Source organism: Sapajus apella, unplaced genomic scaffold (assembly GCF_009761245.1).
Source record: "Sapajus apella isolate SASKATOON/1434 unplaced genomic scaffold, GSC_monkey_1.0 scaffold56, whole genome shotgun sequence".
In the NCBI taxonomy this organism is placed as follows: domain Eukaryota; kingdom Metazoa; phylum Chordata; class Mammalia; order Primates; family Cebidae; genus Sapajus; species Sapajus apella.
The window spans coordinates 14411839-14438232 of NW_022436996.1; the positions used below are offsets into that span (position 1 = coordinate 14411839).

Here is a 26394-nt window from a genome sequence, read left to right on the forward strand (position 1 = left end):
CTTCACGTTCGGTGTTTGGGTGGACAAAACAGCGCACTTGAAACGCAAAGCCCAAAGCTGTGTCCAATCACGTTCCTGTGTGTGTCCCAGATGCGGCCCCAGGAAGAAAACAAGTATTTGCGGAATTTGGTGGCCAAGGTCCTTCGGCCGGGCTTTATTCTCACCCCCCCACTCCACTTTTTCTCGGGGCATCCCCTACCCCCGGCCCGCAAAATCCATCAACCAGAACCTCGGGGTAGGCCCTGGGTTCGTGCTCCGGCTCCCGAAACCCAAGCCGGGGTTCTCCGGGCGAGAGCCCGGCAGGGACTCGGCGAGGAGCCCCGGGAGCCAGGCTGGGCGCGGACGGGCAGAGGGGCGCGGCGGCCCGGGCCGCAGATCCCCGAGGGGGCGCCGCGGCACGGCCCAGGCGCGGGCGGGGAGGCGCGGGGCGCAGCCAATCCCCGGGCCGCCCCCTCCCCGGCCGCGGAGAGCCGAGCCGGGGCGGGGGAGCCAGGCGGCGGCGGCGGCGGCGGCGGCGGCGACGGAGCTGCCGTGGGGAGGGATGGAGAGGGGAGGGGGGAGCGGAGCCGAGCGGAGACAGCCGCGGCGCTGCAGAACGGCTGGGGCGGCGGCGCGGCTCCCGGTGCTCCCCCCGGCGCGCGCCCCGAGTCGGTGAGGGCCCGGCCCGGCGGCCCCCGGAGCCATGGGCTGCATCGGCTCCCGGACTGTGGGTGGGTAACTGCGGCCGGGAGGGGGCAGGGCTGGGCCCCCCGGGCCACCCTCCGGCCCCCTCCCCCATTCCTCTCCTCGCGCCTCCGGGCGCCCCGCTCCGCACCCGCCTTGCCCTGCTCGCTCCTGCACTTTCCCTCCGTCCGCCCGCGGTCCTCCGGTCCTTCCTTCCTGCCGCTCTCCTCTCGCGCCTCCGGGGCTGCCCTCCCGCTCCGCTCGGCTCCTTCTCCCCGCCGCCCTCCCGCAGGCGCGGTCCTCTCCATCCTCTCCATCCATCGTCCTCCTCTCCTCTCCTCTCCTCCGCCGCTCGGCCCGACTCTCGGTCCCCTCATCCCTGCCCCTCCAGGCCCTCCGCCTCTGCTCCGCCGTCCCCAGCGCCTCCTCGCATTCCCCACTCGGGAGCAGCCCCCTGCGAGAGACCCCCGACCCCCGCGCCAGCCCCAAGTCTCTTTCGCACGCCCCCCACGCCACCCCACGCCGCCGCCTCCATCTGGCTCGGGTGCTTTGCCCCATCTCTCTCCCTCTCCGTTGCCTTTTTCTGTCGTTCCTGCCTCCTCCGATTCGCTTTGTTCACGTGCGTTTTCCCTCTGGGGCGGGGGCGGGATGAGCCCGGGTTCCACGCCCGGAGGGAGCGGGCCGGGGCCGGATAGAGGGAAGGGGCAGGGTACGCGGGGAAGAGGCGGGGGCTTTGAGGCGCGGGGAAGGGTCGGGAACCCACGGCCCGGGAGGGTGGGGCCGGCCGGGCCGGCCCCGCCACGGCTGCCGGGGACCCGCCTGCACCTGTCAGCGGGGGCCGGCGGGGCGGGGCCGGCTCTTTATTTACCTTTGACGCGGGGAGGGAAGAAAGGCGCCTACTAATCCGTCTTCTCCCTCCAGCCTCCGGCTGGCTACCTCCCCGACCCCCACCCAGGCACCCACTCCACTCTCGCCTCTCAGCGAACCCATCCTGCCCTTTCCCACCCCCTCCCCCATTCCTCCCCTTTCCAACTCCCAATTTCTCCCGCCTACACCTCCCGTTGACCTCAGGCTGAGGGAATAATTCGTATTATTATTACAAACAAACTCACTCCCCGGAAGCCTGATTTCTCTGAGACCCGGTTTATTTCCATGGATACCCCCTCCTCCTCTGCTTTCACCTCTTCTCCCCGGCTCTCTCCCTCCCCGCTGCCCCCCACAGCTCTGACTCAGCTCTCCGTCTCCCACAAAGGCCACCTCCCGCTCCCCTCTCCCCCACTGTGCCCTCCCCTGTCTCCCTTCTCCGCAGGCTGTTCTCCGCCTGCCCCATTCCTGCTGTGTCCCGAGGGCCGTCTTTCCTCTTCTCCCCCATCCATAGCCCCCATCGGCCCAGTCACCACCTCGGAGCCTCGGAGCCTCGGGGGAGAGCAGGCCAAACTTTGGAGGGTCCTCCCTCTCCTGGCCAGTTCACACAGGCCCCTAACTTCGCCAGCCCTGCTGATGCGCTAAACGCCTTCTCCACCCAGCCCATTCATTGCTCCCCTTCCCACGAATGGAGCCGACCCCTAAACTCACAACTGCAAAACTTCATTAGTATAAAGGGTCTGTGTGGTCAGATGGTTCAGGCAGCCATCTGATGCGTGAATAGTCTCTTTAAAAAGACCCAAACAGTTCTTCCCCAAGACTTTCGGGAGCACCATCCTGCCCTCCGTCCGGGAGTCTCCCTCCAATTGGAGCTCTGACCTAGTTCTAACAAAGACCCTCCTCCCCTGGGCCCTCCAGTTTCCCACTCAGCCCTCAGACCCTGTCTGCCTTTCCCACCATCTTCCGTCTCCTCCCCAACTCGAATTCCCATTCTAATTCCTATTTTAGAAAGTTCACTTTTCTCCTTCTGCTCCCCACCTTCCCTCCACTTTATCCATCACTTGTCTCCCCAGTCAGGTGAAACGCCCCCAGCTCACCCTTGGCTTCTCTGCTCAGTTTCTGGGAGGACACACCCAACTCCTTGCTATCCAACTCCTGCCTCCATTCCCCGGAAGTCCTCTTGCTGTCAGACAGACTCACCAACTCTTAGGAAGGGCCCACGAGGGAAGACACATTCTTTCCACCCTAGGCACAGAGAAAAGCTCCTCACTAGGGCAGTTCTGCCTTTATTCTGTAGAGTTGTAATAGAGAAAAAAAAATAGTTCCCATACAGAAACCCTCCAAGAGTCCTCAGGACAAAATAAGAATTGGTTTTTTGAGAAAACCCAACCTCCCAACCTCTGACTCGTCCACATAAACAACAACAAATAACGCCATACTACACTTTTTCTGAGTGCGCTATTCTTGGTTGAGCTAAAACTGAATATTTGGGCTCAGCATTATTACTTGTCTCCCCTAGAATTTGGAGAACAGAGGGATATAAGAGGAAATGGGAAGCTGGGAGAAGGGGAGGGGTGGGAAGGACTGGTCCCAGGCTGTCGCCTCCCCTGCACTGGGAGATAAGGGTGGGCAGCTAACCTTCTGGCCCCCTCAGGGAATGAGGTGATTGCAGTGGATTGGAAGGGCCTGAAGGATGTCGATCAAATCAACATGGACAGCACCAGCTCACTGCATGGTAGCAGCCTCCACAGGCCATCGACTGAGGTGAGACCTCCGCACTCAGCCACCCCGTCTCTAGCTGCCTGCACTTCCTCAATTCCAAGGCAACAACCCAAACACTCCTTCAGACTGACACTTCTACAGAACATTTCTAACCACACATGCCAAGCAGTCCACACAGAGAACTCCGTCACCAATGTCAACCTCCGGAAAGCCCTCCCCCAACATCCCGCACTCCTAGAAGGCCCTGTGAGGAAGGGGGGTCCCTCGCATTGCTGGGAGTGGCTGGGATGCCCATTCCCTTTCCTCTCTCCTCACAGCAAACTCGAACTGATTTCTCCTGGGACGGCATCAATGTGAGTGCAGCTGCCCCCAGACTTCCCCATCCTCCCTAACTTCTCCTCCCCCTCTTCTTCCTTATACCTTCCAAACAGCACGGCGCTCCCTGGCTCTAGCCTCCCTGGCTCTAGCAGGCGCTGTGGGCCCTCACATTCTCAACCTGTGCCCCAGCTTTCCGGGGCACCGGGGGCCTATCCTTCCTTGGGACTCTCGGGTATAGCAGCTTTCCTTATCATCTGCCCTAGCTCGAATGTTTTTTCCTGGAAACCATGAACCTCCTCCATGTATAAAGCACACCCGTACCTTCTTATTCCTCTGCCCTTCCTCCCACGTTCCCATCCCAGCTCTCCATGGAGGACACCACTTCCATTCTTCCGAAGCTTAAGAGAAACTCTAACGCCTATGGCATTGGGGCCCTGGCCAAGTCATCATTCTCAGGTGAGACTCCCGATGCAGGAATGCCTTCAGACAAAATAATGCTGACAGACTCCTTGGTTCAGTCTCTCTGCTCCTTTGGAGTTGATGAAGACCCTCATCCCCACACCCTAACCTAAGCACCCTTCTGTCAAGCCTCCCATCCTCCAGGCTATGCCCCCCACCATCCCATCTATGGAGTCCTTAGGGTAACCTGCCCCAGTGGGATGGAGTATCATGGGGCTGAGGTGGGAGTAACGGGCAGGGTCTGGTTATGGGTATTGTGTGACATTCTGGAGGATGTGGGAAATGTCTGGCCCCTTAGGGATCTCACGGAGCATGAAGGACCATGTGACAAAGCCCACAGCCATGGGGCAAGGCCGGGTGGCCCACATGATTGAGTGGCAGGGCTGGGGGAAGACGCCAGCTGTTCAGCCACAACACAGCCATGAGGCCGTGCGCAGGGATACAGATGCCTACTCCGACCTCAGCGATGGCGAGAAGGAGGCACGTTTTCTAGCAGGTACGTGTACCCTGAAGCCTCAAGAGAAACATTTTCAGGATGGCCAGGGACTGACCCTCCAACATGACCCCCTGTGGCAGGAATAGCCCCATCCATATTTTGACCAGAGATGTACATTTCCCAAACAGCTCTCATTTTAAATATTTTGATTTGCTAATTCAAATAAGTGCCCTCAAACATATTTTGTATGATCATCTCAGAAAATGAGGGGAATTAGATGGGACTTGTGGGTCCACCTGTCCCAGATGCCTTCTCTCCTCATGATGGGACTATCCAAACCCTGAACTCCCTCAGTGTGGGAAAACAATGAGCAGGCCTTGGTCTTTGAAAGGCTCTGCTTCCACTCATGTTTCCAGAAGTAAAAGAAAGAAAGGCCTTGGGGATGTCTTTTAGCCTTTGCCTCCTAGCATTTGGAGTCATGAATTCACTTACTGGACTCATTACTTGTGACAACCACTAGAAGATTAAGGGAACTAGGTGAGGAGACGGGAGGCCTACAGGAGAGGTTTAGTTCCAGGAAAGTAGTGTAGGTCTGATGACAGGCATGCGGTGTGCTTACGAGAGTGGCCAAGCCCCGGTGCAGGTCTAAATAAGATGCCTAGAAAAAGATAGGTCTGGAAGAGAAAGGAAGTATCGTCGTGTTGGTGGTATGGGTGAGAGGAGAGATATCAGTGGGGAGGGTGACAAACAAGTAGGGTTGGGGGGAGCTTCAACTCACTCATGGATTTAACTAGAATATCCCCAAGTCTACCCATCCCCTTTTCCTTCCAATCCCTTGAACTTTCAGTTTTATACCATGGTGGACCCACAAGCCCACGATGATCTCTTGAGGGTTCTCTGTTGATCTTGAAATCTACTCTCTAGATTGCAATTCCTAAAAACCTCCAAAGATAAATTTCTGGAAACCCCAAATTTGAATCTCTTAGGATATCTCACCAGAAGACCCCAAACTCTTTCCCCTAGGAATCCTAAATCTGATGTTTTAGGAAGTTCCCCACAATACTGCCTTCTTTGGGGACATATACAAGGGCTGTGCTGTCCATACGTTAGCCACTGGCCTCATGTGGTTACTGAGAACTTGATATGTGGCTCTTCCAAATAGAGATGTGCTTATAAGTGTAAGATATCAGCTGGATCTCAAAGGCTTCATATAAATAATGGAATGTAAAATATCTCATTAATAAGTTTTGATTATAGGTTGAGATGAAAATCTTTTTTATGTATCAAATTAAGATACATTATTTAAATTGATTTAACCTGTTTCTATTTCATTTTAAACATGGCTACAGGAAAATTTAAAATGATATAAGTGGCTTGCATTATGTTGAACTTTCAGTTTTATATCACTGTGGGAAATTCAGGAATTCCAGGACAGTGCTGCACTAAGATACCTCCCTACCCCACGCATGTGTCTAAGGATTCCCTGAGGTATTTTGTGGTCACTGCATTTCTTCCCGCAGGCGTCATGGAGCAGTTTGCTATCTCTGAGGCCACACTCATGGCCTGGTCTTCCATGGATGGTGAGGACATGAGTGTGAACTCCACCCAGGAGCCACTGGGCTGCAACTATGGTGACAACTACCAGGAATTGATGGAGAGTCAGGGTGAGAGATGTTCCAGAATCCAACCTCTGGGGCCTACGAGGCCTCCCCGCCTGTCTAGGCTGCCCCCACTCACCTTCGTTCTTTTAAAACTTCCTTGTTCATCTCCGCTTTCCCATTGTTCTCCCTACTCCCTGCGCCCTCCGTGTCTGACTGTCTGACTCCGGGTTCTCTGTGCCGCCTCTTAGCAGTCTCTTGTGCTGTCTGTGTTGTCGTTCCTGCCGTTGACATTCTGTGGCTCCACCGACCTCCACAATTCTTTTTACAGATGCCCTGGCTCAAGCCCCCATGGATGGATGGCCTCACTCCTATGTGTCCCAGGGCATGTACTGTCTGGGGTCATCAGATGCCTGGGAAGCCAGCGACCAGTCCCTCATTGCCTCTCCCGCCACAGGATCCTATCTTGGGCCCGCATTTGATGACTCACAGCCCAGCTTGCATGAAATGGGACCTTCCCAACCGGCTTTGGGCTACTCTGCTCCGGAGCCTCCACCTTTGCTGGGGGGAGACACTGACTGGGCTCCAGGGGTGGGTGCAGTGGACCTGGCCAGGGGCCCTGCTGAGGAGGAGAAGAGGCCGTTGGCCGCTGAGGAGGAAGAGGATGCGGGATGCCGGGACCTGGAGTCACTCTCCCCACGAGAAGACCCTGAGATGTCTACCGCGCTCAGCCGAAAGGTGTCTGACGTCACATCCTCAGGCGTGCAGTCCTTTGACGAGGAGGAAGGCGAGGCCAACAACTAGCTTCCTCCCCCGCGACGCCCTGCCTTCCACTCCCACCTGAGGGCCATGGCTGCGACCCACACACTCCCTCCCCCCAGCAATACAGCTGAAACTGGGCAGACCACAGCGGGGAACCCAGGAGCTTCCAGTCCTCTCCCGGAAATGGAGGACCAGGATGGGATTTTATCCAGGCTTACGCTCTAGAAACCTGCACGTCTGGGAACTGAGACCCGGGCGACTAGATGGCCGTGAGCTTGGTGTGGCTGTGGAGAAGGACCTGGGCTGTGGGCTTCTGGGTCTGTGCCGACAAAGCCTCCAGTATGTGCACCCTGAGGTCGGGGGCAGCGCAGCTGTGCTCAAGACTGGACCTCAGTTCTTCACTCCCTGATTTCGTCTTCCAGGAGCCGTGACTGTGCTGTCTGAATGCCTCCTTTCTCCATTTCACTCTTGCTTTTCCCGACTCCGTTTTCTCTGGCTGTGGCCATAGCTCATCCCTACTGAGAGAACAGACCTCAGGGGCTGTTGGACATGGCTGAACAGGCTCAGGGGAAGCTGCCTGAAGGGCACGTCCACTTGGAGGGTGGAGAGGCTGCCTCAGCAGGTCATTGGGCTTCTGAGATCTGGAGTCAAGGAGGAGGTGGATGCGGCAGCTGAGATTTACAGGGGGCACAGACGTGATTCTTTCCTTCGAGGCCTGCCTGGAGACAAGTGAGTCACTGAGGAGACCAAGAACAAACACAGCCACTTGCTCTGGGATCTTGAATATCCCATGGCTGAAAGGAGGATCCTAAGGATCTGGGAAAAGACCCAGCCCGGGCTGGCTGCTCCAGCTCTTGCTTCCCTTTCAGCCTTCTTCCATCCCTGCTCCGGGAGCCCGGCCCTGAGGAGGGTGGGGGGACATCCGTCTTGGATACACCGACGCAGGATGCAGGTGTCCCCAATGGCGGGGAGAGCATGAAGGCTGTCTCCCCTACCCACCCCTATCCTCTGGAGCTGTTTACACTTTTCTCTTTGCCTTTTCTACATTTTTATAACTTCTTGGGCACTCAGGGTTGAGTGGGGTGGAGGGAGGAGTCCGGTGCTGTCACTCTCCTGGCCAGGCGGGGTTGTGGCTGAGGGCGAGGGTGGGCACTCGGCACTTTCTGCCCCTTCTTCAGCTCCTCCCAGGACTCCCAAACAGCCTCACAGCTGTCCTTCCTGCCTCCCCCGGCCTCCTACCGGAGGAAGAGGAAAAAGCTGATTCTTCCTTCCAGGATGGTATATGGTGAGACACAAGCTTCCTTCCCACACTTGGCGTCCATGCTGGTGGGCACTGAGCAGCCTGTGTGCCCCAGCACTTCTGTAAGAGCACAGGCAGAGGACGGGCAGAGTGAAGCAGCAGCGCTGTGGGGCTGGAGAGCACTTGGCCCTGCCACTGCCAGGGTGGCCCCTCCCCAGCCCTTGGCACAGGCAGAGTTTGGGTAGGAGAGAGGCCTAAGAGGTTCACTGCCCTACTTCCTTCTTTCCTCATGCCCTTCTAGGCTCCAGCTCCCGGGCCTTGTGTCCCACCACCTCTGTTGGGGGTCCCACTACTTGCATCCTCTGCTGGAAGGGAGCACTGGTGTCCCCTCCCAGCCCTGGGCACAAACTTCGCCCTCACCCCCAGGCCCCAGAACTTATTATTTTGAAATAAGGAGGTTGAGAGTTGGGGTGTTTCCATCCATCTATGATCCTGTCCTGCCATGAAGTTCATACTCTCTTACACACTCTCCTGGGATGCAAGCAGGGCAGGAGGTCCCGTGTCTTCCCTGGGAAGGGGAGAATTGTTATCCTGAGGTTGGTTTTTGGAGGAAACATGGGCGTAGGCAAGGTGAGCCAAAGCAGATGCAGTCACCTAACTGAATACTGCCTGCACAGGGGAAGAGACCTCTTGTGCTTGCGAATGTATGCTGACTCCGTGTCCCAGGACCTCATTTCTAGGATCTCCGAGAGGTGGTCTAGCATGCCGGCCCTGGAAGCTGTTCTTTACCAGTCTCCTGCTGCAGGCTCTGGGGTTTTGCATGTTCAACCTTCCTTCCACGGGGTCCCTGGTTCCCCACCTTCTGCAATCCTCGCTATTCCCACATCACCTCTTCCTCTTGTCTCATTCTCCCAGTGCCCATATTATCCCCCCAGACCACAGTGGACATCTCACCCAGTGAATGCATTCATTCATTACAGTTCCTTCTTGCTCAGGCCCGGGGGAGTTAGGAAAGGTAGACCACAGCAGCTTTCTTTCCTCCTTCCCTTTCCCAAGGAAGCCAAATGGTCCCTGACAAAAGATGACTAAAGGTCTGAAGGATACATGAGCAGGGGCTTGGTGTCCCCAGGGTGCTGGCATATCGCTGCAGACTGGAAGTCAGGTGGGGGTCTGCCTTCTGCAAGGAGCTCCCACCCGCTCTGAAGAGGGAGGAGACTGAGGAGCTGACCTGGGACCATCTTAGGACTCTTCTGGTGCTGGGGGCAGGGTGCATGGGGGTTGCTTATCGCCTATTTCGGGGTGGGGAAGCATGTGCAGGAAGAGGCTGTTGTGGGGTGGGAAAGGGTTGCTTTTCCTTTGGGGTTAGGGCTGTGCAGCACGTTTTACAGCAGTCCCGGAACAGGGCTGTTTTTATATTCTTGTGAATGAAAATGCTCTTGCTAAATGATTTTCTTTTTTTGGGAGGGGGGGTGTACTTTCGTTTACAATTGACTTTATTAAATGAAAATCCATATCTTCCACTCCTCCCCCTCCATTGTCCTCTCCACCCCCACACACCTTCCTTCTTATCCCTGTGTTGAAGAGGGGATCTTGGGGAATGAGCTCACTATCTTCTCAACCTCACCTTTACATCCCACACACCATCTTCCAGGTCTGGGAAATACCCATTTTTATGGCCAGTCTTAGCATGTTTTCTTAATGTGACATTCCCACCCCAGGCCCAAGAGAGATTCTATGACATATATTACAGAGAGAATTCTATATCAATATATATAAATATTATAGATTATGTACAAAAGGGCATGGGCTCAATGCCCACTGCCAGTTCCTCCCCCCCAGGCTTCAGTGTCTCTCTTGGCCTGGGGAAGTGGGAGGGATGTGATGCTGGAGAAGGCTACAGGCTGTGTTCAATGACACTAAACAGAACATGGTGGCATCCTCTGACTATGAGTGTCTTATTTGGGGGATGGAGGAGACTGGGAAGAGGGGAGGAAAAGGAGGAGAATGTCGGAGAGGGGACACAATGGCAGAATTAAGGCAGACGGGATGGCAGGGTGGGGGAGAAAAGCCTTGAGTATGGGGCAAGGGTTTGGGGATGCTCACAGCACCTGGCCTCCCTTTCTAGAGAAAGCATGCTGATGGAGCACACAGCCAGGCTTCCTGCTGCTGATGTGGGGAGGGTGAAGATGTAACTGTCCCAAGTGTGGGCAGCACTCCGGAGCCCTGCCATCTTGTCACTCAACTCCTAACTCTCCAACCCTAGGACAGGCATCTGAAGAACTAGTCTAAGAGGGGGCTGGTGTCTGAGTGACCCAGTGACCTAGCTGCTCTGAGCCCTGATTCTTGGCAGGAGAGGCCCTGGCTAGAGCAGCTCCAGGGCAGAGCTGACCTTTGGCAGGAGAGTCAATAACTACAGTGGAGAGAGGGAGGATGCGTTTCCTAGGGAGTAACCTGGACACTGGTGGGCGAGGAAGCTGTGCTGTGGAATAGAAGGGTTTTCTGCCAGAGGGAGTCAGCAGATACCCTGGGGGCGGGACTGTTGGGCAACAGGGCACCTGCTTCTTTCACACAGAGCCGTCAGCGACCTTTTCTTCCAGGCTGCTGCCCCTGATAGTCTTTTTCTCTGCATCTCACTGTTTGAAGCAGGGGACAACGGAGGGGGAATGTGGGTGGCCTTTCATTGCCCTAGTAACGGCCTGGCCTGGAGACAGGCAGTGGGAGCCAGGGAGGGGTCAGAGGCAGATTGCAGGAGCGGCAGCGGATGTGGGCCAGCGCAGGGCTCCAAGAGAAGCGGCTGTGGCTGGCCTGGAGGCACGTTCTGGGGTAGTCAGTGGCTGAGGCCACTGGATGGTCCCATCCCCTCCTCCAGTATGGCACTTGCAGGGCCACAGTCATTCTGGGCCTCCCCTTACCCTACCTCTTGGAGACCCTGAAGCACAGGTAGCAAGGTGCTGGGACAAGAGCACTGGGGAATTGTTGGGGGAGGGGAGGCAGGGTATTCCCTACCTGCACACCAGGAACACTCAGGAAGCCCCATGGAATATCAGGGGCCCTTCGCTAAGGTTGGGGCCACCTGCCAGGCTGGGAATGGGGAGAACAGTCGAAAAAATTGACCAAGGCTCTTCCCTGCCTAAATGCTGATTCCTCCTTTAAGACTATCACTATCACATTAAAAAAATTCCTAGAAGAGGCCATGACATGGGCATGACCTTTCCAAATTCAGGTGTACCCTGTCCCACATAAGTCCACCCTCAGGCTGGGCCTCTCGACAGTCTTTATAAGGGGGTCATGGGAGGGGATCAAAGGATCAGTTCATCCTCATCCTCCTCGTCTGTGGATCGCAGGCTGGGGCCTTGTAAGATGTCGGCCAGTTCCTCTTCCAGCCCTGGACTCTCCACCAGCTCCAGCTCCTCCAGCTCACCCTCTGCCTTGCTTGGGGCCAGGGAGAGAGGGGGCTCTGGGGAGGGAGATGGCACAGGGGTCTCTGGGGAGGCAGCAGTCACATCCCCTGCTCCAGTGTCCCCAGGCCCGTTCTCAGTCAGGTTCCAGGTCTCTGCAGAAGGTGAGGGTCCCCCGGGACTCTTTCGAGTTGTAGTTGTGTTCCGGAAGCTGGCAAGGGGAGGGCGGAGCTGTACCCCAGACTTGGTGTGCCCCTCAATGGCCTTCTGTAGCTGAGGAGCAGTGGGAAAGGAAAAGAAGGTAAAAAGTTGGAAAATGAAAAAAGGAGGGCAGTGAGAGACAGAAAAAAACAGATACAATGAAAGGAAAAAAGAACAGAAAAGATATAGAGTGGCAAAAGGGGGAGAAACAGAGACAACAAGGAACAATCAGAGAAAGAAGTGAGAAAAAGGACAAGAAAAGGGGCATGACAGATCCACCTGCCAACTCAGACCCTTGGGTGACCTCTTCCTTCCTAGTGACCACCTGCAGCCACATCCCCCCACTGCCCTGTTTCCACAGCTTTCCCCAAAGCTCATCCCTGAGAAACTATGACTCATGCCTGGAACCCCCATCTCAAACTCGCACTATCTGCGGAAGATCACATGAGTCCCATCTGGGGTGGAGAATTCCATTCCCTTCAGGGCTGTAGCCATAACAGGCTTTGTAGTCTCCTCTACCTCAGCTGGCTGCTCCTTCTACCCCCTCCAATCTCTGCATAAGAAATAGAGAGGGGAATCGGCACAGTGGCTCATGCCTGTAATCCCAGCACTTTGGGAGGCCGAGGCAGGTGGATCACCTGAAGTCAGGAGTTCAAGACCAGCCTGCCCAGCATGGCGATATCCCATCTCTACTAAAAATAGAAAAAATTAGCCGCGCGTGGTAGCACATGCCTGTAATCCCAACTACTCGGGAGGCTGAGGGAGGAGAATCGCTTGAACCTGGGAGGCAGAGATTGCAGTGAGCTGAGATCACACAACTGCACTCCAGCCTGTGTGACAAGAGTGAAAAAAAAAAAAAAAAAGAAAGAAAAAAAAGAAATAGGGGAATCTGAGCGGACTTTTGAGATGCTAATATCCCTTTATCCCTTCTGCAGCCCCTTATCCTGTGCCCAGCCTCCCCCCTGCTGCTCAAATGGGACACATTGTGATTACCTCCTCCAGGGCCAGGACGCCCCTTAGCTTCCCCATGCTGGTCACGTAAGCGAGGTGGAGGCCGAGGAGTGAGAACAGGGTATGAGTCTGAGTGCGAAGAGCACAGGTCAGTGCATGTTCCTTGCCCCACAGCTCCCTGCCCTCCCTGCAGCCCTGAGCAGTCAGCAAAGGACTTGCCTTGTGCAGGGTTGTCTGCTCCACCAGCTGGAAGGGAGACTGGTCAATACAGCAGGAATCAAAGCAGACAGGCTGGCTCAGCTGCTCCTGCTCCCAGGCCTCAATCTGTCAGCCAGAGGAGGAAGGTCACCAAAATCACAGTGCCTCCTGTCACCCCAGATAGCTGATTCTGACCCCAAATGGCCCTCCTAGCCCCTGCCCAGAATCTGAAAACATGCAAGGACTGATCACAGATCCCCCAGATCAGAGGCCTTCCTCCTTCTTCCCAGGTGACAGAGCCTCTCCGTCCTTCTTCATCAGGCCCCCAGCCCACCCTAAACCCCCAGGTACCCAGAACATCCCCCCCCGTCTTCTAGGCCCCAACTCTCCCATCCCCTGGTGTCCCAAACATTTGTGATTTCCAACCTCTTTCCCATCTATTTTCCACTACTCCTAGAAGATGTGGAGCTTCAATCAAACCAGACTGCTTTCTGCTCTTCAAATATGCCTTCCCCACCTTTGTCTTTATGTTCTGACCATCTGGAGTTCCTTTACCTGCCCTTCCCTGTCCCCTGACTCTCCCATTCAGATGTGTTTCTCCCTTTTAAAATTCCCATAGTACTTGCTGGTCTCTCCTTCTGAGAAATGACATTGGCCTTGCTCCCTGCTGTACTGGCATTTGTCTTACTAATAGGCGGGAACTTCTTGAGTGTTATGTGGTATCGACTGCTGTACATTGTCAAGAAACTGGCACATCACCTCTCATGCAGGGAATCATGGGAGTACTTGTTGAAATTGAAGAGCTATGCTGGACCTCTTGGCACTTAGTTGACTTGAGCAAAGCCAGTTTTTGTTTTTGCCTATGACAAAAGGCACAAAGGCCAGCCATCCTCTTCACTTTAGATACGCACACCAAAATTCCCAGTAGTCCCAATAATCCATTACATCTCTGGCTCTCACACGTGTTTCTAAAATTTACTAAAATCTCTTTTCAGTCAGTACCATCTGAATGATCTAGAACTCTATTTTCCTATTTGTCCAAATCTACACCTCTCAAACTTCAGGGAATGTCACCAAATGCCATTATATAGATTTAGGATCTAGTGTGTGGTCCATAGCGATGCTCACTCCACCTGTCCTGTCCTGGTATTTCTGGATTACAATCATGCCTCCTCTCTACTTTCATCTTCCTCAGTAATGGATTACACAGGGTTACATAGCATAGGATGGACGACCACTTAGCAGGTGTGTTGTAGAGAAGATTTAGGTACAGTATGGGGGCTAGACCTTGCCAATCATAGTTTGGTCCATCCTGTCCTCTTGGTCCTTTCTATGGTCATCTGTGGCCTTATGTTCCGTTTTTGCCTTTCCTTAACAATAAGGCAATATTTTCAGTGAACGATTATCAAGTATATCCTCTTTGCCAAGCATTTTTCTAATTGCCTTAAATGTTTTAGCTTAATCTTCTCCAATAACGCTATCATTATCTTCATTTTGTAGATGAGAAAACAGAGGTACAGAGTGTTTAAGTCATTCGCCCAGGATTGTACAGACAGTTGTTTGTGTCCCTGGAATACAAACAGCAGTCAAGATTAGAAGCCTAGCTCCACCAGTTTTTTGCCTAAAGGATACAGGACATTGCTGTTGAGGCTGATGTGTTCCAATACTTGAATAAGCTCAGTCCCACTTAGAAACAGAGCTCTGTGTGTACTCCAGAGTATGCAGAATTAAAGAAATCCTAGCGGGAACTTCTGGCAACATATAATTTAATCTTTCAGCATTCCCATACTGTACCCATACTGTTTTTAGGTCAATATCAACATCTTGATATTGTCAAGGGTGTCATCTGGTCTGAAAATTGTGTTCAAAATATCCTGAATTTTGACTCCTATTGTATCTTATCCCTCTAAAATGTCTCAATGAATCGCATGGGAGTTGGTAGCTCCTTAAAGTCTTCCTTGAAAAAGACATAAGCTAGAAATGATGGTCTACCTTCTTTTTATTCCTCACTGCACTTTATTTCCAGTGGTCATTAAATAACCACACTGATCTACTAGCTGGTTTTCTCTCTGGTTCATTGAAAAAAAAGCAGGAAAACTTATTATTATTGATTTTAGCAATCTAACAAAATACTCCTTAATTGCAATTTTGGCCTTTCTGATTCCTGCTTGTGGGCAGAAGGAATAGTATTTCTTTTTCCTCTGTGATCAGCTATTTGACTTTTCCACAAGTCATTTATCAGAAGCGTGTGTGTTTTGAAAGGTGGGGAAGGTTTCCTTTCTCTCTTGTCACTCACAACACCCTCCTCCAACCCGGTAATGCTTTTCATTGTCAGCACATATTTATTCTGGATATCTAATAAGATGTTTATTTAAAAATAATATCTGCTGTTTTGTTTTTTTTTTTGTCAGCTTCATACTTTACAAGCTTTACGTTTCCAGCCTTTGCAGCAAACTGTGCATTCTTTTACCATATGGAATAGTTGCCAATGGATTTTCTTTGTTGTTCCTCCATAACCCCTCGGCATCTTCTGATCTGGACTGTTCAGCTGCCTGCTTCCAATCACTATTCCACATTCTGTTCCCTCCTTACAACAAAGCACATTCAGAATGCTGGATTTTTCTCTCTTGGAGATTTGATAACTACCTCTTTTAGGAAAATAGGCATTTGTTTGCCCCCATGGTCATTATTTTCTTCCTTTTTCAGTTCTTCCCAGTAGCAATGCCTAGCATTTTCCAGTTGTTCACTGTCTCACGGCCCTGATCAATCCAGCACAGTAACCTCCACCAGGAGCAGATTTCCCCATTTTGGTTTTATTTTTTTTTTGAGGCAGAATCTGGCTCTGTCACCCACGCTGGAGTGCAGTGATATGATCTTGGCTCACTGCAACCTCTGCTTCCTGGATTCAAGCAATTTTCATGCCTCAGCCTCCCAAGTAGCTGAGATTACAGGCACCCGCCACCATGCCCAGCCAATTTTTTGTATTTTTAGTAGAAATGGGGTTGGCAACGATGGTCTTGAACTCCTGACTTCAGGTGATCTGCCTGCCTCAGCCTCCCAAAGTGCTGGGATTACAGGCGTGAGCCACTGCACCCAGCTTCCCATTTTAGTTTTGATGTTTTTCTTCCATCTTGCTGTTTTAGTGCCAGCCTCCTGGTGCCATTATACCTCCATTAAAGCTTTGCCTGATCCAGAAAGTCCATAATCTCTAAAACGTCTGGGGCTCATCTTAGCATCATGGCGCCATTTGCTCATGGAGGCTCAATGCTTTCCTCTTCTGAAATGACTGTATCCCTCTGAGAACACCTCCATTCCCGTCACACACTCATTACTGTCTCCATAATCATCCTTATTTTTATCCTCTCAAAATACTTCCCATTCTATTTCATGACAACACAATAAAGAAGGTAGAAACAAAATCACAATATCTTCATTTGGCAGAACAATCCACCCCAGGTTTCGATTTCCCTTACTCACCTCTTCAGGTGACATGTAATCGACTAAATCTGTGGAATCCTAGAGAAGAAAGACATAGGTCCAAGTTATTTCCCTTTTCTTCTCATGGTAGCTATGGGTCCCAATGAAACAATAGCTATCGCTCCCTGGCCAGGACCAACGATGCCTCCCTTCTATCAACCCTTCCATATGAGCAAATTTCTCCTCTTTGGTGGGGTCTCTGCCTTCCTAAGAACCATGGGTTTCTCACTCTTCAAGGGCAGCCTCCCTTTCCCCTGTATCATCAAACACATCTCCTCTCACCTGGGTTGCTTTCTTCTTTGTGGGGTGAGCTCTGCCCAGGAAGCAGCGAAGCAGGGACTGGAAGATGGAGGGTCTTTGACCTGAGAGGAGTGATGAGTGGATGGAAATGGGCACAAAGCAACAGGAAATGGCCAGCCCCCCCCCACAAGGTGCCTGACATTTTCCCTCCAAAGAGATGCACTTCCCAGGTACCTTACCCTTTCTTCTACCCTCCTAAATCACCCTCTGCTCCCACTCCCTGGGACAGTAACCAGGAAAATTGATGAATAAGAACCCCTCCCTCCCTCAATCCCCCAGCCTCACCCCCCACCTCCCATAGGAGCTGCATGCAGGTCAACATCAGGTCCAAGTGACCAGAAAGAACCCACAGGCTGAGTTGGAGTGCATGAGGGAAGAGTGTCACCTGCAGGCTCTGGTGCTTCCGGCTGCTGTTTGTGGCCAGGCAGAGGCCCATTGGGCTCTTCTGGGGACAGGGGGACAGTAGGAGAGGAGTGGGGAGCAGGGGAAGGAGGCAGCTGTAACAAAGAGTAAGGAGTCTCAGCCTGTTGGGAGCAGAGACTGCCTGGGGCTTCACTGTCTTCACCAGTCGGTGGATGTTCTGGGAAAGCAAACTCTATTCTTTCCCCCAGTTAATAAATTCCTATATCCCTTTGAATTGTGGAGGATACCATCATCTGTAACCTTATCTTCTTTAGTCCCTGGATTCAGGGACACTGGTCTCTTTGGAACCTGATCCGGAATTTCTGGCTTTCTCAGTTAACAGCCTCTCCCCTCCCTCTTTCCACTACTTTCAGGGAAACTACGCCTGTCCCAGCCCAGCCCAGCTGACGCCTTTCCCTTTGCTCCTCATCTGTCCTGCTCCCTGGCCCTTCCCGGCACGGTCACCTCGCTCTTCCCAGAGAAGTCTTCGTCTTCATCCTCATCCACAAAGGCGAACGACTCGGGCCGGCCTGGAGGCGCGCCGGGGAGCCCTTCCCCAGTCAGCCGCGCCTTCCCGTCGTAAGGCAGCTCGGACAACTTCCGCGCCATCTCCTGGGCCGCGCGCAGCCTGCGCTCAGGACACAGGTGGCGCTGCAGGAGGGCCTGCAGTTCCGACCGCTCCACCGAGCCCAGCAGGATCATGGAATCTGGGGGAAGTCCACGCCCTGCCTGAGCGCCCCCTCCAAGCCCTCCTGCACCACCGCGCTCCGCACCCCAAGAACACGAGAAGCGCCCCCTACCACTCCCCCACATCTTTCTCAGCTTCCTGCAAACTCAGTAAGAATCCTCCAAGACTAACCTCGCTCAATCCCTTTTATTTCATCCATTTAGCAGGTACAGGGCCAATTGGTAGAGCACTAATTGGGCTAATTTGCGCTTATTTTGGTGAGGTCTCATATAGACTTCGGATAGGTGAGCTGATAATTAAGTAGGCTAATCAATGCTGTCCAAATAAAAAGAAACAGGAGAAGCCATTCAAATAAGCTGAGATGTGAAGACGCTTTGTTAGAAGTCTGTAAGCAATACAAACATTATATCTCTACCTGGAAGAAGGGGAACAAGGCAACTCTCCCTTTTGTATCTGACATTTTATCACTTAAAAAACCTGAGCCAGGTGCAGTGACGCACGCCTGTAATCCCAGCATTTTGGGAGGCCTAGGCGGGTGGATCACCTGAGGTCAGGAGTTCGAGACCAGCCTTGGGCTGGTAAAACCCCACATGGTGAAACCCCATCTCTACTAAAAATACAAAAATTAGCTGGGGGTGGTGGCAGGTGCCTGTAATCCCAACTACTCAAGAGGCTGAGGCAAGAGAATCGCTTGAACCCAGGGGGCAGTGCAGTGAGCTGAGATTGTACCATTGCACTCCAGCCTGGGCAACAAGAGCAAAACTCTGTCTCAAAAACAAAAAAACAAAAGAAAAGAAAAAAAAAAAAAAAAACTTGGATCCTGCTAGGATAAAAACAAAATGCCTACTTTTCCTGAAAAGGTCTTTATATGATTATAGAAATTCTGCTACTGTAATTAACATTTTTATTAAGTTTTAAGGCCATGACATTGCAGCAGTACTATAGAGATGAATTTTGCTGTTAGGTCTCAGTCATTATTATGAAAACCTTATGCCTGATTTGTTGGCTGTACTCCTGCTCTAATAAAGAGCCTCTGCTGTAGAACTTAGAAGGTATCTGAGATTTGGGGAAATATTTGAATTAATCTAATTTGATAATTTGGATATTCTGATTATCAGAAATCAGAACTAACAATCTTAATAGCTCCAAATGGCCTTACATAATTTTTCTTTATTACACTAATTCAAACACTAGGCAAGTATTCATTTACTATCTAGCAGATACCTATAACAAGGCATCCTGTGTATGTAGAATTTATAGCCTCTATTCTCAAGGAACACCCACCTAGTGAGGAAGACAAGGCATGGATACATAAACCACAATAAGAAATCATACAAAGTAGGACGAAGTGTCAAAGGATGGTGAAGGCAGAGAAATATGCAATTATTATTTACTAAAAGCCATTCATTCACTTCTCCATATGAAACAGTTCTGGCTGGGCACAGTGGCTCAAGCCTGTAATCCCAGCACTTTGGGAGGCCTAGGTGGGTGGATCACCCGAGGTGGGTGGATCACCTGAGGTCAGGAGTTCGAAAGCAGCCTGGCCAACGTGGTGAAACCCGTCTCTATTAAAAATACAAAATTAGGAGGGCGTGGTGGTGTTCTTCTGTAATCCCAGCTACTCAGGAGGCTGCAGACAGAGAATCGCTTAGAACCCAGGAGACAAAGGTTGCAGTGAGCTGAGATTGTGCCATTGCACTCCAGCCTGGGCGACAGAGTGAGACTCTGTCTCTTAAAAAAAAAAAAAAGAAAAAAGAAAAAGAAACAGTTCCAACTCTTCCATAAGTTGGGCATTAAAAAACAGTCATGACTTAGTTAAGCATCAAAGGGAACCATGTAAGAAGCTATGGGATTTACATTAATAGTCGTTATTCATAAATTCCCTATTTGTGAATTCAGCTACTCACTAAAATATGTTTGTAACCCAAGGCCAACACTAGAGGTGCTTTCGCTGTAATTCGCAGACATGCGTAGAGCAACAAAGATTTTGGGTTGCACGATGCCCCTGTTCCCAGCTGAAGCTGAACAAAGCAGTTCAACATTGTAAACGGGTGTTCTTTTTGTATTTAACGCCTTGCTTTTTGCATTTTTGTGCTTTGTGTTGGTGATTTTGCTGCTGAAAATGGCCACTGAGTATAATGTCAAAGTGCTTTCTTCCGTTCCTGGTGCGAGAAGGCTGTGATGAGCCTTATTGAGAAAACGTGTGTGTTAAGTAAGCCTATTTCAGGCATGGGTTATAGTGCTGTTGACCACAAGTTCATTATCAATTAATCAACAATATCTATTAAATAAGGTGTCTTCACCAGAAACACACATGCAACAAGGTTTTGTATTGATTGGTTGATAGAAATGTGACCAGAGGTTCACAGAAACCCAGCCCTGTATTTTTCCTAGGAGCAATATAGTTCAATATAGTATTTGAACTTAATACTTAATTGAACATAACTACCATGAATTATGAGAATCAACTATATTTAATTGGATTTTTAACTGTCTTTTTGTGCTTGTGTTATGGCTTAATTTTTCCTTCCTTGTACATAGCACATTGGATGGCCCCTAAAGACAACTTCCCACCACGGGGCCTCCTCTACCTCTGTGTGACCCTTGTTCAGGTCACTAGCTCTGGAGTCTGTTTCCTTCCTTCCCACTGACCTTTTGAGTCAACCAGTGGTAAAGTCTTGACTGTGGTGGTCTGGAGCAGGGTTCGCAACTCCCCATATGTGTAAGAAGCTGAAACAAACTTCACATCACGCACCATGATGTCCTCAACAAAGATGGTATATTTGCTATGGAGGGAGAAAGCACGGTGGGTTAGCCCCACCATATACCTACCCCTTCCATCCCTCCCATAAGATTTGCCATACTTTCAGTCACTCACAATATCTACTAAATGCATGAGGATATAATAATAATTTAAAACTGTGTTTCCAAACATTAACCTTAAGCTCAATCTCAACCTCAGAACCTCCCACTCTCCCCATCAGATCTGAACTAATTCCAGCTAGTGCCCCTGACCTGAGCTGGTTCCAGCCAAGGTCAGGCAGGTAGGGTAGCTTCTTGACCTGGATGATGCTGTCATAGAGAGAGGGCTGCAGGCTCTGAGCCACCATGTTGGCCAAGATAACAGCCACCATCATGGGTAGGATGTGAGCAATCTGACCCGTTAATTCGAAGCAAATCACAGCTGTGGACACTGTGTGGGACACGGCACCAGTCAGTGCTGCGGCTCCTAGAATGACACAGGAGTACACCTGTAGGTTAGGAATGCCATTCTTAGCATGGAGGACATATGGGGATGGGATGGAAACAACACAGAATGGGAGACATGACCCTGGTCAGTGCCAGCACTCATAATGATTTGTCAAGAGTAGGGACTACAGGCTGGGTGTGGTGGCTCCCGCCTGTAATTCTAGCACTTTGGGAGGCCGAGGCAGGCAGATCATGAGGTCAGGAGTTCAAGACCAGCCTGGCCAACAGGGTGAAACCCCATCTCTACTAAAATACAAAAATCAGCTGGGCATGGTGGTGTGTGCCTGTAATCCCAGACACTCTGGAGGTTGAGGCAGGAGAATTGTTTGAACTGGGACCCAGGAAGCGGAGGTTGCAATGAGCCAAGATCATGCCACTGCACTCTAGCCTGGGCTGCAGAGCGAGATTCTGTCTCAAAAAAAAAAAAAAAGTAGGGACTACAATACTGAACTCTTAGAAAATCATCATTTTGATCTCATTCTATAACATTCACCAGTTACAAAATCTCTGTGTGTGCCAACATTTTCATTTATTACATGAAGATAGTGATGTCCTATCCATTTCTTGCTTTTAAAAGTTAGGATGATTATTCACTGAGCATTTTATTTTATTATTTTTAATTATCATCATTATTATTACTGTTGTTATTTGAGACAGAGTCTCACTCTGTCGCCCAGGCTGGAGTGCAGTGGTGCGATCTTGGCTCAAGGCAACCACCACCTCCCAGGTTCAAGTGATTCTCCTGCCTCAGCCTCCCAAGTAGCTTGGACTACAGGCACGCACCACCATACATGTCTAATTTTTGTATTTTTTAGTAGAAACAGGATTTTGCCATCTTGGCTACGCTGGTTTTGAATTCCTGGCCTCATGTGATCTGCCTGCCTTGGCCTCCCAAAGTGCTGGGATTACAGGCGTGAGCCACCATGTCAGGCCTCTTCACTGAGCATTTTACAACTCAGTTATGACTTTTTTTTTTTTTTTTTAACCTTGGGCTTTACGTATTAATGCCAACAATTAATAAGTAAATAGAGTGAAAACCCAAGAATCATGCTATGGACTTGGAGCAATGAGACCTGTGTCAGATCCTGATCTGACTATTCCTCAGTGGAATGAGTAGAGCTTAATTCCTGTGGAGTCCCATGCTCTCAACTATAAAGTGAACGGGGTCATTTAGATGATTTCTAAGACACTTGTAGACCTGAAACTTTATAATTGTATAAGCTCTCTGAAGATAGAATCTATCTTAAGTTTTGGTAGGATAGGAAGGAAGGAAGGAAGGAAGGAAGGGGTCACAAAAAGGGAAATATAGGGAGGAATGACACTACTGGATAATGCATACAACATACTTCAGAACATAACAATCACCGGACATGTATACTAGGAAATATTCACAAGGGAGGCATGTGTACCAGGGAAGCATGAAGATGAAGAACAAGAGTTGATGACCCTCATTGACGAAAGAGGCTTTTATAAAGAAACTATGTGAGGGGAGCAGGGTACCGAATGAGCTAGAAAGCTGGTCAGCACTTCTCTATCTAGGGAAGGCATGGCCTTAGATGTGACGGGATTTTGGTGAGGAAGGAAGCATAATAATCCCAGGATTCTGTTGGTGTTAGGCATAGCTCTATCTCAGAAGTCATTTTAGAATAAAGAAACTAAGGCTCAGAAAGACAGCGATCTTTCTTCATGGTAACTGGTAACACGTGGCAGGAAAAGCCCAGAGCCATGTTTCTTAGCTCTTAGTTGTGTGCTCTTAGTCCCCGTCAATATCAACATATCTCAGGTTGAGTCAATCATCTGCAACCTGAGCCAGTCATCCACATTGTTGGTTCTATGATTCTTAGAAAGGGAAGACAGAGCCTTTATCAAACATCCAACACAATCCTAGAATCTTACAATCTCATTTAATCCCTGTAATCCTTTTCTACATGAGGAAACTAAGACTCATAGAAGTTCAATAAGAGCTAATATGGGTCAGGGCCATGGGTTTGTTATCTGGGTAAAAGCTGAGTTAATTAGCACTAAATTGAAACCATATTGTGTAAGCTAGAATGAAGATGCAATGGGAGGGTTTAAGTGTGGGGATCTGGGGTGCTCAGTGTTTGATTCCAGGGAAGTGGGAATGTTTCTTACCAATCACTGCATAGCCCCCAGGTAGGATTTTGTAGATGATGTCATCAAATAAAATACCATCAGGAAACAGCATGGCCATGATCTCTCCTACCAGTCTTCCAAATGCAGCTCCTAGAGGGAAGATAAAAGGAAGGAAGGTGTTAGGAGATCCAAGTTCCTTGCTCTGTTTTCAGAACCAATCTCTCCTTGGGCATTAAGACCAAACACAAACTCCCACCATCCCGGGCCTTTCCTTATTTTTCCTGTATTCTAGATTGCAACTGTCAGTCAGACCGCAGACTTCCCATCAGAACTTACCTAGCACAAAAACGGGCATGAAGCCTCCGCAGGGTATAGGCATAGTGGTGGCCACGATGGACATCCAGAACTGGAGTAAAAAGAAGCATTGGAATACCCTCTCAACTCTGCCCAACAGACATGCACACACCCAACTCCCTTCCCACTATCCTTTCTGCAGAAATCCTGGGATAGCCGATCCTTCTGAAAGCCATTTTGCCTGCGGCCCTTCTTCCAGAAACAAAAAACAGGGCTCTCAGGCTGAGATCACCAAAGACAATACTATCAGAAGGTTCCTCTAGATGGCTAGACCAAATCCCTCCTACTTTGAATGCCTGTATTTGCCTTCCAGCATTCTAGCTAGAACAAGGAATGGAACCCCATAGTAATTTTCTTTCTCTGCCCCGAAAGAGCCCCAACCCATTGTACCCATTTAGTTCAGAAAGTTTGCCTCAGCAAAGTAGCCTGAAACTCTTGAAGGTGGAGGAAAACCTTTCCTACTCAGGTTATATTTCTGAAAAAGAGCTCCAGTTTTTTTTTTTTTTTTTTTGAGACAGGGTCTTGCTCTGTCACCCAGGCTGGGGTGCAGTGACACGATCTCGGCTCACTGCAACCTCTGCCTCCGGGGTTGAAGCAATTTTCCTGCCTCAGCCTCCTGAGTAGGAGTAGCTGAGACTACAGGCACCTGCCACCATGTCTATCTAATTTTTTTTTTTAGTAGAGACGGGACTTTGCAATGTTGCCCAGGCTGGTCTCGAACTCCTGAGCTCAGGCAATCCACCTGCCTCTGCCTCCGCCTCTGAAAGTGCTGGGACTACGGGCATGAGCCACTGTGCCTGGCCAAGGAGCTTCACTTCTAAGTGTCAGACGTTTAAAGTCTGAGTGACTTATTGTGTGATTAATCTAATTTCATTGTGGTCATTCATACAGCCATCTATATGGAGAAACTCACAGTAGAACCTAGAGAGAAAATTTACCTGCCTAAGCCACTTGCTTTAACCATCAAATCTCCTTAAGCAAGGATCAAAAATTAGATCTGTCCTGGCTCTCTACAGGAACGGTAAATTGAGAAAGCCTGATTCAGTCAATGTAGTAGAAAAAATCTCTAAGGCCAACTTTGTAAGCTAGAATTCCAACAGAAATTGAGACAATTTTAGCAAAAGCATTATGTACATTTTGAGGCAAAGAGGACAAAAGAATTGGGAAATAGAATGGAAAAAAGGCTAGTGGTTGAACTTTTTAAATATCTGTAAAAGAAATAAAAATATCAGATGTAATATGTAAGCAAAGCAACAGGTTTATATACCCCTTCCAAAATAAGTAAACCAATCTTAGAAAAGGATCTCAAACTTATTAGGTCCAAGATTGTAGCTGCTAAAGCTCAGGACAAACTGCCAACATGAAAGTATTGACAATTTTAGAGCTGTGGGCAATTGCACCATAAACTAATGAGAAATATATTTCTTAATTTTCAGAACCTTAGAAAGAAAGAATGCCCACCATCCAGGGCTGACCTCAGGAGGTTTTTCTCAAAGACATTCTCAAAGACTCTGAGAAAGTCTCATCCCAGAAGCTCTGAGATGAGGTAAAACACACACTCCTTCATGTCAGAATATGACTATTCAAAAACAGTTGAGAACAGCAAAAATAAATGGGCAAAATGAAGAGATTAGAGACTGAGGATTCCCTAAGGACAGAGAGGGCATCTTGTCCTTTCTGCCTCTTTTCTGCACTGGTACAGTGCTCAATAAATATAGGAAGGAGGTGGCCAGGTGGGTAGGTAGAAAGGAAGGAAGGAAAGAAGGAAGATGGGCTGAACAAATAGTATTCATGCAAAGGAGAAAAAGCTTCTCAGAGCTAACATTTGCTAGAACACTAAAGAGTAATGCTCATCCAGGGGAACTTGTTTTAAATAATTTAAAATGCTGATGACCAGACCTTGCTGGAAGCTACCACATCAGATTGTCTGCAGATAGGGCTATAGGCATTTGTAGTTTAAGCTTCTTAAGTGACTCTGATATTTAACAGTTGGAGACCCCTTGAACTATCCTGTACCATCTCTTTGAAATAAGAACATAAGAGCCATAAGAGATTTTGTAGGCTCAGGTTAATCTGAAAGCTCTAGCAATTCATATAACAGGTGACCAATAGGTCTGATTTCAGAGGATGAACTTTAGATTATCCTCCAAGATATGTGTAAGAACAGTATTAGGATCAGAGGACATTGAAGTTACCAACTTCTGTAGCACAAAGGATGACACAAGAGATTAGCAAAGTTTTTTAGCTATTGGCACATGAAAGAAAAGGTCCGGAAGTAATGTTAAACACAAATAACTCCCAAGACTTTCTGACCTTTTCCTCCCTCCCTCCCTCCCTTCCTTTCTTTCTTTCTTACTTCCTCTCTTTCTCTTTCTCTCTTCCTCTCTTCCTTTCTTCTTTGTTTTTTGATGGACTCTCACTCTGTCACCCAAGCTGGTGTGCGGCGGCATGATCTCAGCTCACTGCAACCTCTGCCTCTTGCGTTCAAGCCATTTTCCTGCCTCAGCCTCCTGAGGAGCTGGGATTACAGGCGTCCACCACCACGCCTGGCTAATTTTTGTATTTTTTTTTTTTTTTTTTTTTGAGAGGGGGGTTGGCTCTTGTTACCCAGGCTGGAGTGCAATGGCGCGATCTCGGCTCATCGCAACCTCCGCCTCCTGGGTTCAGGCAATTCTCCTGCCTCAGCCTCCTGAGTAGCTGGGATTACAGGCACGCGCCACCATGCCCAGCTAATTTTTGTATTTTTAGTAGAGACGGGGTTTCACCATGTTGACCAGGATGGTCTCGAGCTCTTGACCTCGTGATCCACCCGCCTCGGCCTCCCAAAGTGCTGGGATTACAGGCGTGAGCCACCGCGCCCGGCCTAATTTTTGTATTTTTGGTAGAGACGGGGTTTTGCCATGTTGGTTAGGCTGGTCTCAAACTCCTGACCTTAGGTGATCCGCCTGCCTCGGTCTCCCAAAGTGCTAGGATTACAGGGGTAAGCCACCGCACCAGGCCTCTTTTTTTTTTTTTTTTTT

At 50.0% G+C, this 26394-nt stretch overlaps 2 protein-coding genes across 8 annotated transcripts in view; one reads left to right on the forward strand and one right to left on the reverse strand.

Moving 5' to 3' along the window:
- The first annotated feature begins 526 nt into the window (after window positions 1-526).
- Window positions 527-9998, forward strand: FAM131B (family with sequence similarity 131 member B). 6 transcript variants are annotated; one of them, XM_032245165.1, is made up of 7 exons: window positions 527-710; window positions 3182-3291; window positions 3567-3602; window positions 3930-4023; window positions 4325-4522; window positions 5983-6126; window positions 6392-9998. In XM_032245165.1, the coding sequence occupies exons 1-7, from the start codon at window positions 683-685 to the stop codon at window positions 6862-6864; spliced, it is 1083 nt and encodes a 360-aa protein (XP_032101056.1). In that variant the 5' UTR covers window positions 527-682; the 3' UTR covers window positions 6865-9998. The 6 variants fall into 6 exon arrangements, with proteins under 6 accessions (XP_032101056.1, XP_032101060.1, XP_032101057.1 ...); XM_032245169.1 differs by having other exon boundaries at window positions 578-710; window positions 3831-4023; XM_032245167.1 differs by lacking the exon at window positions 527-710 and adding an exon at window positions 1196-1282.
- CLCN1 (chloride voltage-gated channel 1) overlaps window positions 9526-26394 on the reverse strand; it is a 38867-nt gene continuing 21998 nt past the window's right edge. The window contains exons 13-23 of one of the 2 annotated variants that reach the window (XM_032245163.1): window positions 23357-23426; window positions 23060-23170; window positions 20693-20906; window positions 20330-20463; window positions 17455-17696; window positions 16973-17084; window positions 16570-16649; window positions 16288-16326; window positions 12832-12936; window positions 12655-12741; window positions 9526-11733 (exon numbers count right to left, since the gene is read on the reverse strand). In XM_032245163.1, coding sequence (XP_032101054.1) covers window positions 11362-11733; window positions 12655-12741; window positions 12832-12936; window positions 16288-16326; window positions 16570-16649; window positions 16973-17084; window positions 17455-17696; window positions 20330-20463; window positions 20693-20906; window positions 23060-23170; window positions 23357-23426 — 1566 coding nt within the window. In that variant the 3' untranslated portion in view covers window positions 9526-11361. The remainder of the gene's footprint in view (window positions 11734-12654; window positions 12742-12831; window positions 12937-16287; window positions 16327-16569; window positions 16650-16972; window positions 17085-17454; window positions 17697-20329; window positions 20464-20692; window positions 20907-23059; window positions 23171-23356; window positions 23427-26394) is intronic. The other variant, XM_032245164.1, reaches the window with a different exon arrangement.

What these genes read in the sequence shown, in the direction of transcription:
- FAM131B (XM_032245165.1), top strand. Translation starts at nt 683, where the DNA reads ATGGGCTGCATCGGCTCCCGGACTGTGG. An exon ending in CATCGGCTCCCGGACTGTGG is followed by an intron (nt 711 to 3,181) that starts GTGGGTAACTGC and finishes TGGCCCCCTCAG; the next exon opens with GGAATGAGGTGATTGCAGTG. An exon ending in TCCACAGGCCATCGACTGAG is followed by an intron (nt 3,292 to 3,566) that starts GTGAGACCTCCG and finishes CTCTCCTCACAG; the next exon opens with CAAACTCGAACTGATTTCTC.